Consider the following 16,758-nt stretch of genomic DNA (forward strand, 5'->3'; position numbering starts at 1 on the left):
GGAAAAAACGCTAGCAGAACCCATTAAAATCAATGGGAGGCTTTTTTTCCAGCGTGGAAAATTCCACACCAAATTCCTCACCATTTTCCTCCGTGTGAATGGACCCTTGGCATTCCATTTTTTCAAAGGGATCCTATCTTTTAAACACTTTTTTTTTTTTTCTTCCTAACATGTCGGAATAGCCTTAATAAAGGCTTTAGTCTCCTACCTTTCCTTATCTTCTCCACGCCGACGTTCGCCTGCAATCCTGTTTTTTTCTCTCCGTATATAAATGAGCTCTCTTGCAGCACTGGGGGGGGGGGGGCCAAGTAAAAATTCCACAGTATTGTAAGCGGCCATTTTCTTGTGGCCAGCGGGCATGCACAGTCAGCTTGCCCTAGGCGCGAGGTATAGAAGTTAAAAGATGCCACCGGAAGAAGACGCGGTGAAGACCTCGTTGCAGAAGAAAATGGAGGCAACGCTGGAGAGTTCTCTGGCCCCCAGTGCTGTGAAAGAACTCATTTACATACTGAGAAAAAATGGGATTGCAGGCAAACGGCGGCGTGGATAAGACAAGGAAAGGTAGGAGACGAATAGCCTTTCTTAAGGTTATTCTGACATGTTAGGGAGAAAAAAATATGTTTAAAAGATAGGATCCCTTTAAATAAGTACATGTAGGAATAGCCTTAAGAAAGGCAATTCTTATCTTTATTATTCTGAACCACACATCTGGGGATAACATGTCAAAATTGTTTGGAAGACCAATAAAATTGAAAAGAAATGTAACTGCAGCTTGATTACTCTAGATTTATATGCCTTTGTTTGTTTTTCATATCTTTGTTTGAAATTTTGTGTGTTCTACAAAAAAATTATCATTTAAAATGTTGTGGATTATTTATATCTTATTTTTCAATTTTGAAATAAACTTGTAAAAGTTATTTATGCAAGTTTCTCCATATGATTTGCAATAAAAGGCCCCTGTTACGTAAAAGTGTAGATTTCTGACGTCACGCATTCTAGGGTTAATTTAGTAGCATATGCCTGCTCTTTTCCATATAATCATTTTGTTTATTACTTGCATTATATATATACACTTTATTCCTTTTTTTATAGAATATAGTCGCTTTGAAGCAAAAATACATGATCTTAGGGAACAGATGATGAACAGCAGCGTCAGTTCAGGGTCAGGCTCTCTTCGAACAAGTCAAAAACGGTCACTATATGTCAGGTGGGTTCCTAAAAAATAAACATAAACGTTTCAATCTTGTTCTAGTAATATATCCGCAAAGCTTAATCTTCTTTTGTTATTTTCTTAACAATGTGTACCATTTATTTAACTACTCATTCTATAGATTGTGAAGTCCCTATTTACTCTGGATCTCTGTGTCATTTTCTCTGTTCATATGGTTTGTTATATCTTTAATTTTATCAGTATCTCCTATGATGGAATAGGTTTACTTCATGTTGCATAGATTATCTGTCCTTTAGTCTCTGTGACATATAAACTGCTGCTATTTTTATTATCTAAATGTCATCTCAGATCTAATGCTCCTAGCTGTTGACAATGCCATTGGCAACGTAAATGCAGTGTAGTAGTTTCATAGCATTATGTCCTTGACAAGTTGGGTGGGACATGTTTTTGCTGTTTTGACCACAGGGAATAAAACACAATATTAATAACTCCAAGGAAGAAATTGTAAAGACTTTTACATTAAAATGTGTTTTATGCTACCAACAACCACAAAAACTATGGGCAGAAGGGGGGAGTCTTCAAGACAGGTGTATCAAATTTCCATGCGCCAATAAAGGAAGTCCTTAATTTAAGAGAAGACACAATCTTTCTTATGAATTAGGCACATCCTCCCGGGCCTGTGCACCTTAGTAAAAATCTATAGCACAAATTAGAGTAAATCTGTTACACCCCCTGGCTCATTCCCTGCCCGTCTACTTTGAGTAAAGTGACTATGATGGTGTCAAAATACCACATGTGATTATTTAAGTTACAAATGGTGTTGAGTCACAAACCACAGATTTTCAAATTATTTACAATGAAAACTAGTGTTAATTCTTGATGAACCTGCCCCAGTGTATGTTTTCTGAAATACACACATGGACAAAATTGTTGGTCCCCCTCCTTTAATGAAAGAAAAGCCCGCAATGGTCACAGAAATTACTTGAATCTGACAAAAGTGATAATAAAAATTCTATGAAAATTAACATATGAAAGTCAGACATTGCTTTTCGCTTCAACAGAATTTTAACAAAAATAAAACTCATGAAGCAGGCCTGGACAGAAATGATGGTTCCCGTAACTTAATATTTTGTTGCACAACCTCTTGAGGCAATCTCTGCAATCACACGATTCCTGTAACTGTCAATGAGACTTCTGCACCTCAGCAGGTATTTTGGCCCACTCCTCATGAGCAAACTGCTCCAGTTGTCTCAGGTTTGGAGAGTGCCTTTTCTAGACAGCATGTTTCATCTCCTTCCAAAGATGCTCAATATGATTGAGGTCAGGGCTCATAGAAGGCCACTTCCAATGTTTTCCTCTTAGCCATTCTTGGGTGTTTTTAGCTGTGTTTTGGGTCATTGTCATTTTACAAGACCCATGATCTACGATGGAGACCAAGTTTTCTGATACTGCACATTTTTCTCTAGAATCCCTTGATAGTCTTGAGATTTCATTTGTACCCTGCACAGATTCAAGACACCCTGTACCAGATGGAGCAAAGCAGCCCCAGAACATAAGAGCCTCCTCCATGTTTCACAGTAGGGACAGTGTTCTTTTCAGGATATGCTTCATTTTTCCGCCGAACATAAAGCTGATGTGCCTTGCCAAAAAGTTTGATTTTTGTCTCATCTGCCTTAGAACGTTCTCCCGGAAGCTTTGTGGCTTGTCAACAATTTTTATATATTACTTTTATCATATTGACGTTATTTCTGTGACCATTGTGGGTTTTTCTTTCATTAAATGAGAGGTACCAACAATTTTGTCTGTGTGTATACTGGCTGCTATAGGGTTCCAGATGGCGACCAAATTGATCCCTAATGTGACTAAGAATTTGCATAAGGACTTTCTAGTCCTATGAAGGTGGCCTAAGTCTTTATTATAATTAATTACACATGTATTTAAATTTGGTGACTACAAATTTGATTTGGATCATGAATTTTTAAATTTTAAATAATGTTTTTTTTTTCCTTTTTTTTTTTTTTTTTTTTTTTGTAAAGTCATCTAGGGCATACTGCTAGATGATTTTCCTCTCTGACTTCCTCTTCTAGAAGGCTTAGTTCTAGGTAACCATGAGGGAGGTATTTAGAGTGCCAGGAAAATGATTGTCTAAATTATCAAGCATGTTCACACTACAATGAAGTAATACCTCAGGAATATTAACATATCTCAGGAAAACCTCTATAAGCCTAAGGCCCCATGTAGCAACACACAGCTAAAAAAAACACAATGGAAACATATCACTTTTTTTTTCCATTGCATTTTTGCTGAGATTTTCCCAGCAGATTTTCTTTCCCTAATTAAACTTCTAGGGAAACCGTCAGCATTTCCACAGGTATAATTGACATGCTGTGACTTTCAAACACAAGGAAGTTTTTAAAAATGCAGCCTTTCCATGGTGGATGTTTATCTGCAATGTATGGATGAGATTACCGAGAATCTCATTCAATTTGAAGATAACTTAAAACACTGCATTTTATTTTGTGGTTTTTGCACAAAAACACTGCGTTTTCACAGGGTAGGATTTCATCCTTCCCGTCTTTTCCAGGATCAGAATAATGCTAGCCTGTCCTTGTAATAGGTCATCGGTGTCAGTTTGAGGAGTGTTGCACTCTCTGTAATCCTGCCGAAATGGCTATGTCGTTTAGGCTAGCTCTGTGGTCTGCACAGTTTTGTCCCATTCAAGGAAGGTGTATCGTAAATGTCATGCATGTAATTTGATAGAGGTAAGCGTGTTGATTGACTCAACCGCTGATCAGTAGGTGCCATGACACACACCCATTGGTACCATAGTGTATCCTAACTATATGTCATCAATATCCTGATTCTGGAAAACAAACCTCTAGAAGGTAACATTTAGTGAAATGTTCCCTGAATGGAGATGCACATAATTTGTTTAAAAATAGTTTCTGCTTTTTCTTCAAACAAGATTGTTTGGTAGCCTCAAATGTTTTTTTTCGATGTACCTTTCTGGTAATTGCCACACAATGATAAGACTTGGCTCTATAAAACTCAATGCTCAAGTGCTATATTGTCTGGATGAAAGTATGTGGAATTTCCTGTTGAGCCAATTACCTACTTAAAAAACCACAGAACTTTTACAGTAGTCCACCAATTTAAAGTATAAGAAGTTAATAGGTTTGCATACTTTATATGAAAATGTAATGGATTTATTTTTTTATTAGCTAACCTAGCACCATCAAGTAAAGAACACTCCTACAGTTTCCCTTTAATTTTAGGACAAACTAGGTGGCCAGGGTAGGTCTAAAACACAAAAAAAACCTGCCTGTCCTCCAGATCCAGTGCTGCCTGTCCTCAGGCTTTCCCGATCTGTGCCCGGTGTGAAGAGCTTACGGTCCGGTACCGTAGCTCTTCTATGGTCAGAAGGGCGTTTCTGACAGCCAGAGACGTCCTTCTTCACAGCACAGTCAATCGCGCTGTGCTGTGAGAGCCGGGGAGGAACGCCCCCTCCATCTGCTCGCAGTACTCGTCCATAGACGAGCATTATCAGGGAGGGAGGGGGCGTTCCTCCCGGCTCTCACAGCACAGCGCGATTGGCTGTGCTGTGAAGAAGGACGTCTCTGGCTAACTGTCAGAAACGCCCTTCTGACCATAGAAGAGCTATGGTACCGGACCGTAAGCTCTTCACACCGGGCACAGATCGGGAAAGCCGACAGTGTGCTGAACTCAGCGCATTGTCAGCTTTCCGGCAGTATATAGAACTGCCTATGGGCAAAATGGTGAAAGGTTCTCTTTAAAGAAGTTGTAGAGAGAGCTCATGTTGCATATTCCTCATTTGTGATTTGTAGATCTTTCAGAACTGTGAACATCATCTGCTTAGTGTACAGATGTAGTCAACTTTAACAGTACATACCATGATTAAATAACCTTTAAATTGTCAAGTTATAGTTTGCTGAATGTAACATGGAAATTTTCAAGTAACAGAATAGTTAATAACTGGCTGATCATTGAGGAGCCAAGCACTGTGACTGCACTGGTAACAAGAACAGGGCTTGTGTCTACTCCCTGTCTGAATGGAGTTGTGGGCGCATTGACACTCCATTTGTCTCTTTTTAAAGTGCCAAAGAGAGAATGAGTACAGCACTCGGCTATATGTGATTGTACTAACAGAACAAGAACAACAGCCTGTACAACATCCAGACAAGGGTACAAGGGAGCTCCATTCAAGTCATCAGTTAGGGCTGTAATGGTCACAGTCACTGCTCAGGCTCTTATCACCTGTTCTGTGGATAAGTGAGAAGTTGTAATCTTGGCATAACTCCTTCTTAATAAATGTCTATTAACGTGTTCTTTAAGGAAAGGTGTGGCATAGTTTTAAAGTGCGGTATGTGAATTTTATATATCCCTTTTTATCATTATGTAGAGCTCTATTTGATTATGACAAGACTAAAGACAGTGGCCTCCCCAGCCAAGGCCTTAATTTTAAGTTTGGTGATATTCTGCATGTTGTGAACGCCTCTGATGATGAATGGTGGCAGGCGCGGCAAGTCACTGCAGATGGGGAAAGTGAAGAGATTGGAGTCATTCCAAGCAAGCGCAGGTATACTATATCTTTCTTTTAATAAAGTTACAAGCTCTCTTTGCCTTCTCTTTCAAATAATTCACATTACACATAATGGCATCATAGAGGTAAAAGGTTTTTTTCTGGCACTTCTCCATGTTTTCAGTATTTATCCTACCAGCTTGTATAATAGATTCAGTCTTGCCTTTCCCTGTTCCATATTTTGGGCAGTCCTCTGTGCTGCAACATTGAGCACAGATTTTACACTGTGTGCACACACCAAACTGTTTAGTATGGAGCAGTATATGAGCAATATTTATATCTAATAGTTTTAGATGGTTTCACGTTTTCACTTTTTTTTTTAAATTGTTTTTGCTACAGGTTTTTGAGCAAATTCAACAGCTGATTGAAAAGGAGTAGGAAATGTAAAGGATGTGTCTGCCCTTATTTTTCCTTTTTTCCTCTATCTACCCTGAGAGTAGAGGCTCAAGTCAACCAACTTAGTCTGTATCCACACTGCAGCCTTTCTGTCTGTTGTTCTGATCAACCGTCATATGATCAGAACAACTGGCTGAAAGAATGAAGGATGTAGATTGAGTATTCTCCGTTTTGTATCTGTCACCATTCAATCTGATGTTAAAAACAAGATGTAAGCTGTTTTGTCTTGTTTGTTATTGTTGGAAAAGAAAGAAAGTTCTGTGCGCAGGATTTTATTTTCTATTGAAAAACTAACACAATGGAAGAAAGCTTCCATCTTGTTTTTAATGTTGGCGTGAATGATAGATCCTATGATTGATTAGAACCAAGGACAGAAAGAAAGCGAAGTGAATATAGGGAAAAATTCTGCAAATTAAGAATTCTTTCACAAATAGAAATGTTAGCAAAACTCAGCGAATGATCAAGAGTTCTCTAAATCAAATCTATTAATTTGGTGTTACCACCCTTTGGCTCCGTTCTCACGGAGTAACGTGCCGCTCATTTAGACACGTATACACGTGACAGCGCAGCGCTTCAAAACAGATCCCATTGATTTCAATGGATGCCGGCTTTTGCACACTACACATTGAAATCAATGGGAGGCTTTGTGCCCGAGTTAGGCACGTAAGCCGGTACCCATTGAAATGAGTGGGATCTGTTTTGAAGCGCCACGCTCTGACATACGTGTCTAAATGTGCGGCGCGTTACTCCATGAAAACAGAGCCTTTGCCTTCTAGATAAATATTAATCACATCCAGGACTCCTCCAAAGGGTGGTCTCACCAAATGGTTATACTTTATAGAAATTTTTCCAACACCTACTTTAAACAATTGTTTTATCTGAGTTGCTGAATTGCTACCCATTAAACATAATGTGAAATGGATCATGTCACTTGGTGACTTCTTTAGTCTACTATTAGTATTTACACTTATCATGATAAAATATTGTAAATTATTTGGCTGCCAATTGTCTTGTGTATTCAGCAATGGGTAAAGATAAGGTGCCCATTCATATATAATAGATCTATTCTATATATATTATATGTAGCATCAATAGATTCTAAAGTGCTTGTGTTGTCAGAATATAACAGCAGGATGGCAGATTATCCTCAGATCTACAGTATTTTGGAACTTCAAATTTCAAGACGTCCTCTTTTAACACTTGTGATCTCCAGTATTTATTGGTGTTTTTCGATTTTCATTAAAGGGGTTTCCTAGCCAGACAAAATTGATGGCCTATCCTCAGGCTAGCCCATCAATATTAGAATTCTAATCAGATTTTATTGAGAATTAAGCATACATGCATCATGAACATGAATCAAAATGACAAGCATAAAACCATCACATTACATACATAAAATGTCACTTTGGTCACAATATACATCAAGATTAATATAAAGAACTGTAAGTGTATTAAAAATGAATAGATAATATAAAGTAGAAGAGCAAAAAGAGAGGACGGAACGAAAACTGGGGGATAGGGCCTGAAACCAAACTACAACATATGTCCATCTCACATATACTATGGAAGCACACAAGCTCTGTAACAACTAGAAATGAATGGACGTAGCCGGCACGCGGGGGGGTTGAGCGGCCGGCCGCCGTCAAAGCAGAAGTATCAGGTGCATCCATTCATTTCTATGGAGCGTGCTGTTCGGATCGGCTGATCTGAACAGTATTCGCTCATCTCTAATAACAACTCTTTAATTTAAAAGACAGAAAAAAAAATTGGTGTCCCTTATGAATTCCCACCAGAGATGCAAATGTACAGTCATCTACTCCATCAGCCTAAAGCCGAGGAATTCGGCCAACCAGGCTGATATGGGGAAGGGAATATGGCTGTTCTACAGTAGCGCAGAATTACCAATATCGCCGCTGATAATTCTTGGAACAGCGTTTGCTTAAGTTTGGATATATTCTGGGATTAGGGAGGAGCATGATGACCTCTATAGGGTAGAGGGATGGTCCTGCCTGAATATGCCTGGTTTACCTGTGAGACCTCCCAAAATTGCTGCTCTCCTGCTCCTCCAACATGCAGCATTCCCCCCCCCTTCACTCCCCTGGATATGTTTACCATGCATTGACAGCGCAATAATCCCATCTGGTTAAAATTGTCATTTTTCTCTCTTATCTGTGGTGCCACTTACTAAACTGTTGGTCAGAGTGCAGATTTTTAGAGCAACTTTCTGATCAAAGAAAATTTTCAATTCTCCCCCTTCTGTGTTCCATAATTTTTTTATGTGCATCCTTTGTGTACTTCAGCTCATGAAGCTCAGCTATCTTTTATAAATGTCCCTTAGGGTTGAGAAAAAAGAACGAGCGAGGTTAAAGACTGTGAAGTTTAACTCAAAAGCCAGAGGAGACAAGGGGGTAAGTAGTTTAGATGACGTGGTGCAGGAAGCTTTGTCATCCTGATTTGACAACTATGGTGATAATTGGTGGTGGTGTGTTTGTATGTATCTCCACAGTAATACATGTGATATACATTGACAAACATTGTTCAGTGAAAATAAAAAAAAATATTGCATGGTTGCTTCCCCCCCCCCCCCTCTAAATTCGCCTGGAGATTTGAGAACCTGCCTCAAGTCCCTGTAATCTTTATCCTAATCTGATTGTTGGCACAGACTCCTAAGTAGCAAATATTTAAAGCTCATTATGGCAGCATGGGGGATATGCAGGTGGCTAATGCAGGACCTGCTGCTTATGCTAATTTCATGACGCACATTTGTAATCTATTTTATAGAAAGAAGCCCATTATGAAGATGCAATGTTTTGTATCTTGTAGCCATGCTGACTTGTAAAGCTTCTGTCCAGATCTCATAGCATACAAAGGTGAATTTCACCAACCTCTGAATATTAATACTCTATAAACTAAAGTTATATTTTGGGCTTTTTTCCCCCCATTTTTAAAGAGCATTATAAGTGAAATATATCAGTACAAATGGAAATAGATCTTAAATCCCTTGCAATATTTTTTTTTTTTGTTTGCAATCATGGCACCATTAAAGGGGTCTTTCTAGTTCATAATTGTAATAGCGTATTAGGATTAGGGGAGAGGTCCTGATCTTGACAACCTTGACGGTCAGTTTTTTGAAGGGGCCAAGCATTTAGTCATGTACTATGCTTCTTATTTGCTTACATTGCTCCTTACTGTGCAGCACTGTCCTTATTAGTGGTGCTTTGCTGGGTATTGCAGCTTATTCCCTTACTTTTCAGTGGAATATCCTGCAAGTAGATGGCTTTCAAGTATACAAAGCAGTGTAAACCATGAAGATACTGTAGCACACACTCAAGTAGTGAGGCCTCTTTAAACCGCTGACTAGTGGGGTGCCAAGTCAGCCACTCACTAATAGATTGAAAGCCTATTCCAAGAATAGGTCATTGGTGTTGTGAACCTGGGAAACCTCTTTAATAATATTAGTGACTGTTGGGGTGCCCTTACATGGTGTGGCCCAGATGCATGTGCTGATTGGGAGGCCACAACTGTACTATCTATTTGAAGCAGTAAAAGGTGCAGCTTGCAATGGGGAGCCAGGACTTGCTATTGCATTGAAATACAGGTGCAGCCCAGCAATTTGTGTATTCCAAATGCAGCTGGAATGCTCCTTGTAAGGGCACCCTTAGGGTTGTGTCTTTTCCCCTTGCGTAAGGGGATACTGTTGCCTATAAAGAAAGCTCCACTTCCTTGGAATTCTATTTCATGCTCTCTAAATCTTACAAATAGAGCTTCTAAGATTTGATCTGGTTTCTAATGCTTGGGCTACATACAGACTTTATATAGCTTGAGTTCCTTGACAGTTACATTCAATATCATTAGTTTTGACAGTTATGCAACAACGTATCTGAATGAAAGGGAGGGGGGAATTATTATTTTTTTTCTTTTTTTACAATTTGCAGTAAATGTCATTGTAACTTTTTTTTTCAATAAAAGCCTGTGCATGGCCCCAACCTTTTAATTTGTAGAATTTAGCTAGCCCACTGCTGGCTGACCTCCTTACTGGAAATACTCCTGCTTGTAAAATGAATGGTTTTGGGCCATAGCGGAGTATTAGGGAAAAGCTGATAATGAAAAATATCAAGAAAATGTCTTCCAAGGAAGTGGACGGTGGCTTTACGTTATGTAATGGTTGCTGTACATAAGGTCTGCTTATAAATAACAAATGGTGAACCATTCGTCTGTGCTGTTATTCTGATGCATGTTTGTGTATTTTATGAAGATTTCTTTCAGTGTTAGATATCCAAGTTATATGTAGTGGTTTAAAACTTGCTACAAGAGCATGCTGTAAGAATGACTGAACCTTTTAACCAAGTTTACTAAATGATGTCCTTGTTCTTTGAATGTATAATTGTTGTACACAGACTGTGTACTAACACTGCACCCAAAAATGCATGAAACGAGTTGAAAAATACGCTTGCCATTGATAGAGAACTGCTTTTTCTTTCTTTAATACATCAATTTTTCTCTGCATCTTTTTCTTAAATGTAATACTCCCTTTTTTTGCTTGTGACTACAAAGACCATAATTGTAATATGCAAATTGACACTTCCTTACATCTCTCAAACGTCATTAATTTAACAATCAAATATGTAAATTTTCTGATCACACCTCTGTATAAAAATAATGGAGGTTTGGTGAAAAAAAATATATTGTATTTTCTGTACCAATAATGTGAAGGTGCTGAGCCAGGCTTTACACAGTCAAATACACATTAGATATGTCAATCAAAATGGATTTGGCCGATCATCTAATGTCTATGGAGGGGCCTTCTGACTCTGCCCCTTGACAGATGTTGGGGAAGATGAGGATTAGGCAGTTGAGGGTTGAGATACCCAATCACTTTCTTCACAGGGAAATAAGCAGCTTTCTGAGGAGACCTGCAGATTTCATCCTCCTCCTATTCAGTACACACTTAGTGCGCATGGGTGAGGGAGTCAGGCCAGATAGGTACTTGCTGCTTTGTGTGAATGGCTAGCTTTAGCCTTGCAGCATTTTTACCTGCATTACTAAATTCACCGGCTAGAATGGTGCTTGGTCAGTTAGATGCCATTGATGATTTAATTTACATTAAAAATATATGTAGTGTAAATTATAGCAACCAGTCTTGTACTCATTTGTAGATTTAAGGTTTGACACATAGGCAAGTCACATGATCTAGTGTGCATGACTTGCCTGTGATTTATTGTTGTACAACCATTTTAGAGCCACAGCTTGGGTGATTATGAAAAAAAAAAATTTGACAGGTCCCAGGCAAGTTGCACATGACTTGGATTGCAGTCTATAAGTGCAAAGTTGCATGCAACTTGCAACCAAATAGGCAACAGGTTTGGATGTCAGTTGTAGAAGGTCACATTTTACAAGCCAAACTCAGACTGTCATTAGATGCAGTTTTTGCAATATGGCATTGTAATATTTGTTGAGCGACACTTTGCAATTTAACCTCATATAATATGTTAGAGTGGCTCTGCGTAGTAGAGTTAGTGTCAGAACTGATGGACATGGAGAGGAGATAAAATTTCACTTATCTGCTAGTCTATTCATCATTACTGCTAAATGTCAACAACAGTAGGCCGCCATAGAGTATAACCTACCTTGTAGGAAAGTTAGAGTACATCAGTGCACAAAGCTCCCTCATTGACCATCAAAAGCATTGCATTCTCCGCACATCTGTATTCTTGTCCTTTATATAGGCAGTCAGTCCAGTGCTCTTAGATTGGATAATTAATTTGAAATCCGTTTTAGCAGTAAGGTAGTTACTGGTCCAATAAGAGCATCTCCCCAAAACCTCAGTCAACTACAAGAAACACCCCACTGTAAAGACAGCTGTAAATAAATCAACTTTTATTTTGTGAAATTTATAATACTTGACTCAAGTACACTCTGCAATACAATTCATAGTCTCTTAATAGAATGAGAAAGGTTTGGGGCATTTCAGGGAAAATTTTACTTAATCCGGCAGGCAAATACATTGTTGAAAGGTGATTTGTAAAACCCAACTTGTACAATCCAGCCAGAAGCACAGTGGGGCAGACTTACAAATATTGTAAGCTAAACTAGACAGTTTTATCATATTGGTCTGATACTGGGTGTTATGTGTCACATCTTTAGATTGTCTAGTCTACGGCTTTAGTCAGACGTCTACATGTCACGTACATATGGTGCGTTCGTTTTTTTTTCATAGACTCCATACGTATCTATTCCTATTCAGATGTCTGCAAAAAGGCAATAGAAGAAAGTCCTTTTTTCACAAATGTATCACGTGAATGAAAGTCTCCGAGTCTGTGAAAAAAAACAACAACAACAAAAAAAAACCTGATTACCTCCATGTATCAGATGTTTTTCATGGACCCAGAGATATTCAAAATGTAATAAAAATATAAAAAATTTGATCTGCTGTCCATGAAAAGCAGATCAACCATGGATAGCAGACTATCTGCAAATGAGCGGGGTGTGGCGCTGTCTTTGAAAAGCATGGACCTGCAACGTCTGAATAAGGCCTAAGTCTACATCTTTTCTTACTTGGTTTATGCTAGAAAAAATATCAACATTTTAGCACCTTTACTAGTGCAGATATTCAAGTCCAATCCTTTTCCTGCAGTGCCGTGCCCCCTTTTTGTGCAAGGTAAATGTAGATGTCAAGGCACTCCGATACTGTCATAGTAACATATGTATTGAGGATGGTTATAGCTATATAGTGAAAGTCCCATAGACTGCATGACATCTAGAGTGCAGGTTCAAGGCTTCTAGGGGTGCTAATATAATATAATGGTTAAAAAAAACAACTTTTGCCTCCCATAAAAATGTAAATAAAAAGTGAACAAAACATCAGACGTTCTCCAAAATGGTATGACTAAAAAGTCCATCTGACCCCTCAAAAAAAAAAAAAAAAAAGCATTATGCAAAATACAAAAGTCACAGGTGTTAGACTCCAAAGAAAACTTTATTTTGCAAAGTAAGAAAGTCGCACAAATGCCGTTTTTATCCAATTCAACACCATTCTGACTTTTTTTTTCTACCCTCATATGGCTATGTGAACTGAAAAATAGCAGTGTTATGGGGTTTGGAAGGCAGGAAGCCAAAATCGAAAAAATGCCTGTATCGGGATGGGGTTAAAGTACCTGGAAAGTGAACATTAAATGCCCTGTGCAATTGTGTTGCTGCTTTCTGTGAAGGCATCTTAAGAATTGCATGAGTAGCATAGAATTGCATTTTGTGAACTGAGCCTAATACAGAATATGTAGGGTAGATAAAAATAGTGTGTTCTTGCTTTAGTTTCAACAAGTTTCATTACATCAACACTCTGTTCACACGTCTGTTGTGCTGTCAGATTTAAGGGTTATAAGGGTTTGTGGTGCTTTTTTGCTGAAGAACTATGAGCTTTTTTTTTAAATTGCATAATGAGTAGCACGTTAGTATGTATTTCACCTGTATGCTAAACCATAAGTTTTCAGTTTAAGTATCTTTATATAGGAGACATAGTAACGTGCTATGAATTTCTGCAGTAAAAACAGTGTGCAGTTCTTCAGCTAAAAACGCAGCTTGTACCCAGCCTAAGGGCAGCTACAATGCTGTGTGTAATTTGTTGTACAGTGGATTCTGGTTCCACTTCATTGACTCCATATATAGCAATCCATTTAGGTTTCATTGTAGTGTGTTGTTTTGCAGCGAAAAAACACTGTTTGGATTGCTATTCATGCAGCCAAGCCTCACAAAAATGCTGACAAAGGCTCCAAAAGGAATTGTTAAAATAGCGTTACCTATCATGGTGTGGGACATCTGGTTGCTATTGCTATAGTTTACATTCATTATATCTGGTCACAGTGGTTAGTATGGTCAACCTGCATAGTCCTGATCATCCACACATCTGTAATAGGGCCAGGATAGGGGACCTCACATCTCAACATTTACCTCTAGCTGATGGCCTACTCTTTTATGCTTCTTTCCCACATTTCTTATGGGATTCTCGATTTCTTTGCACTCTGGTATCACTATTATATAACTTGTGGTGGACTAACAAAACGCTCTGTAACTGCCCATTTACTTCCTACTTTTTTGTTTTGTCTTATTCCATTTTTTTCTGTTGATGGACAGACCATAACAATATACATGTAGTTTAAACATGGATGGGACCATTGCAGTGGAACAATCTGTAGTGTTGGCACCCTTCAGCTTTCATTTGTAGGAAAACCATTACTGTAACCTAGAAATGGAGATGATGGTAATAAAGTATCACGCTGAACACTGTTTGGCATAAGTCTGCAATATAAACTTCTAGTTAATTTTGGGAACTTGACGCCAAATCCTTGACCTGTAGATTAGTTTTATAGACAGAGTTCACAATTCCCATTTGATATATATCTGTACTAATATTAAGTATTGGGTCCACTCTGCTCATGCCAGATAATGAATATTCACATTTCACCTTTCTCTTCCCCTTCTTCACATTAACAGTGCAGTGCAGTAAATCTACTTCCTTCAGATTTCAGTATAGTTCATGTGCACCCACAGAAGTAGTGAGTTGCTTGCAAAACTTTGATAACCAAAACAAAATAACCATAACTTTCCTTTTAAATCCCTTAGTGCTCTGTTGGTCTATCAGTCTTTGATTTCAGCAGTCATATACATGTATGGCATGTTATTACTGTCCTGCTTGCATATACAGCACTAGGTCACCATAGCTAGTGATTGGCTGCAACAGTCACATGGATGTACATGACATCCTTACTGAAGGACATACAAGTATCTGGGGATTTTAAAAGTATGGGGGGTTTGGGAAGGAGGTTTACCCATAGCCCTTTACTAAATTGTTTTTTTTTTGTTTGTTTTTTTTTTTTTGTTTTATTTTTAATCTGGGACAACCCTTAATGTTCTATAAGTGGCATGAACAAGAGTTACTAGGATGACCAATTTTTATATCCTATTTGTTGAAGGATTTTTATTTTCAACATTATAACATGTAAGAGTCAGACTACATTTGAAATGCAATCCATGCTGGAAGCTGCCATTACATATTGTTCATTGCAGTAGTCATTGGAGACCCTTGAACTTTAGGCTACATGTTACAGACACGTTGGTCAGCATCCACAGATCTGCAAGGGTGGGGCAATTGTACACATGGACATTAGACATCCTTTGTTTTGCCCCTCCTTTTCTTCTTCAGCAGTCATTCAATGACAAGCGTAAAAAGAACCTCTTTTCCCGAAAATTCCCATTCTACAAGAACAAGGACCAGAGTGAGATGGAAACCAGTGATGTTGACCGTAAGTATGTGATATAATGGGCCAAGCTTTAGAAAGGTCTGCTAGCCTGTAGTAGGGTGTTACAAATAAGGCATTTTCAAGAACAGTACTTGGTTTTCAGTCAACATATTACCTTAATGTTTCAGTGCATGCTGGGAGTATGAGACTTGGTGGAAGACGCTTCTAATGACAAAAAGTAATGTGCGCTGGCTTTGTTTTCAATGTATGCACTGTATGATATAAGGTAATTAGTCAGGCAAAACGTTATTCGTTATCTCTAATTATGTACGTTCAGGTATCAACAATCAGAATGATTACTTTTTTTTCCCCTTGAATAATTAGGCAGAAAATTTTGACCTTTGACCTTTTCCTGACCTTGGAAATGCCTTTTTTGTATAGCACCATTTGTGTATATTGTACTGACAAGTCTTTCTCTGTGATTATTTCTTTGTTTTTTTGTTTGCTCTCTGGGACTACAGGAGGTCCCTGACGACATGGGATCAAAAGGCCTGAGTAAGTGACAGAAAAACCACCAGCTGAATTATAATTCCTAAAATTGAATGACTTTCCTCTCCTTGGAAAAGGAGGATCTGTCATTGCTTCTTGAAAAGAGTAAAATCATTTTAAGTCACTTTTGAAATCACTTTTAAATATTGAATTCCTGAAAGACTTCAATATATTCTATAAGCTCAAAAAATCTGCTTTATTCATTAATCATTTTATTTTAATAATCTAAAAGTCTATGTTCATTATATAAGGGTGCCAGGAATGTAAGTAATCTAAGGGCTTTACTACAGCATACCACTGTCACAAAAAACGACCTCCTGTCATAAAGGGGGGTTAGCCAGAGCAGAGAGACACTATGCAATGCAATAGTGACTGCCAATCCTGGGGACCTGCCCCCCTCCCCCCATTGTATTGGTCAGCTATTGATGTAATAAGAAAGTCTCACCAATATAAAATTTTCTATTTTTTAACTATTACAACAGCACTGTAGACAAGATCTGCATGGAATTTGTATGTTCTCCCTGTGTTTGTGTGGGTTTCCTCCAGTTTCCTTGCACATACCAAAAATGTACTGATATGTATATTAGCTTCATCAAACAACTGACCCTTGTGGGTGTTGGGGATGAGCATCTATACTGCAGCCACTATCCCCCCCCTATTCCACAATGCTCCTGCAATTTGAGTGAAAAAATCTCCTTACAAATGTTTGATACATCTTCTTTAACAATGATTTTCATAATACCGTGTTTCCCCGAAAATAAGACAGTGTCTTATATTAAATGTTGGTCCTAAAGATATGTTATGTCTTA

At 38.3% G+C, this 16,758-nt stretch overlaps 1 protein-coding gene across 24 annotated transcripts in view; it reads left to right on the plus strand.

Annotated features, from left to right (window-relative positions):
- The window catches only part of DLG1 (discs large MAGUK scaffold protein 1), a 166,081-nt gene that overhangs the window by 127,284 nt on the left and 22,039 nt on the right, over positions 1-16,758 (plus strand). For 10 of the 24 annotated variants that reach the window (XM_075268605.1, XM_075268607.1, XM_075268611.1 and 7 more), the window contains 4 exons: positions 1,093-1,207; positions 5,592-5,768; positions 8,506-8,575; positions 15,364-15,463. In XM_075268605.1, the coding sequence (XP_075124706.1) occupies positions 1,093-1,207; positions 5,592-5,768; positions 8,506-8,575; positions 15,364-15,463 (462 nt within the window). Of the gene's footprint in view, positions 1-1,092; positions 1,208-5,591; positions 5,769-8,505; positions 8,576-15,363; positions 15,464-15,921; positions 15,956-16,758 lie in introns of all 24 variants that reach the window. The other 14 variants (XM_075268610.1, XM_075268614.1, XM_075268615.1 and 11 more) reach the window with 2 other exon arrangements.

Source organism: Leptodactylus fuscus, chromosome 3 (assembly GCF_031893055.1).
Source record: "Leptodactylus fuscus isolate aLepFus1 chromosome 3, aLepFus1.hap2, whole genome shotgun sequence".
Taxonomy (NCBI): domain Eukaryota; kingdom Metazoa; phylum Chordata; class Amphibia; order Anura; family Leptodactylidae; genus Leptodactylus; species Leptodactylus fuscus.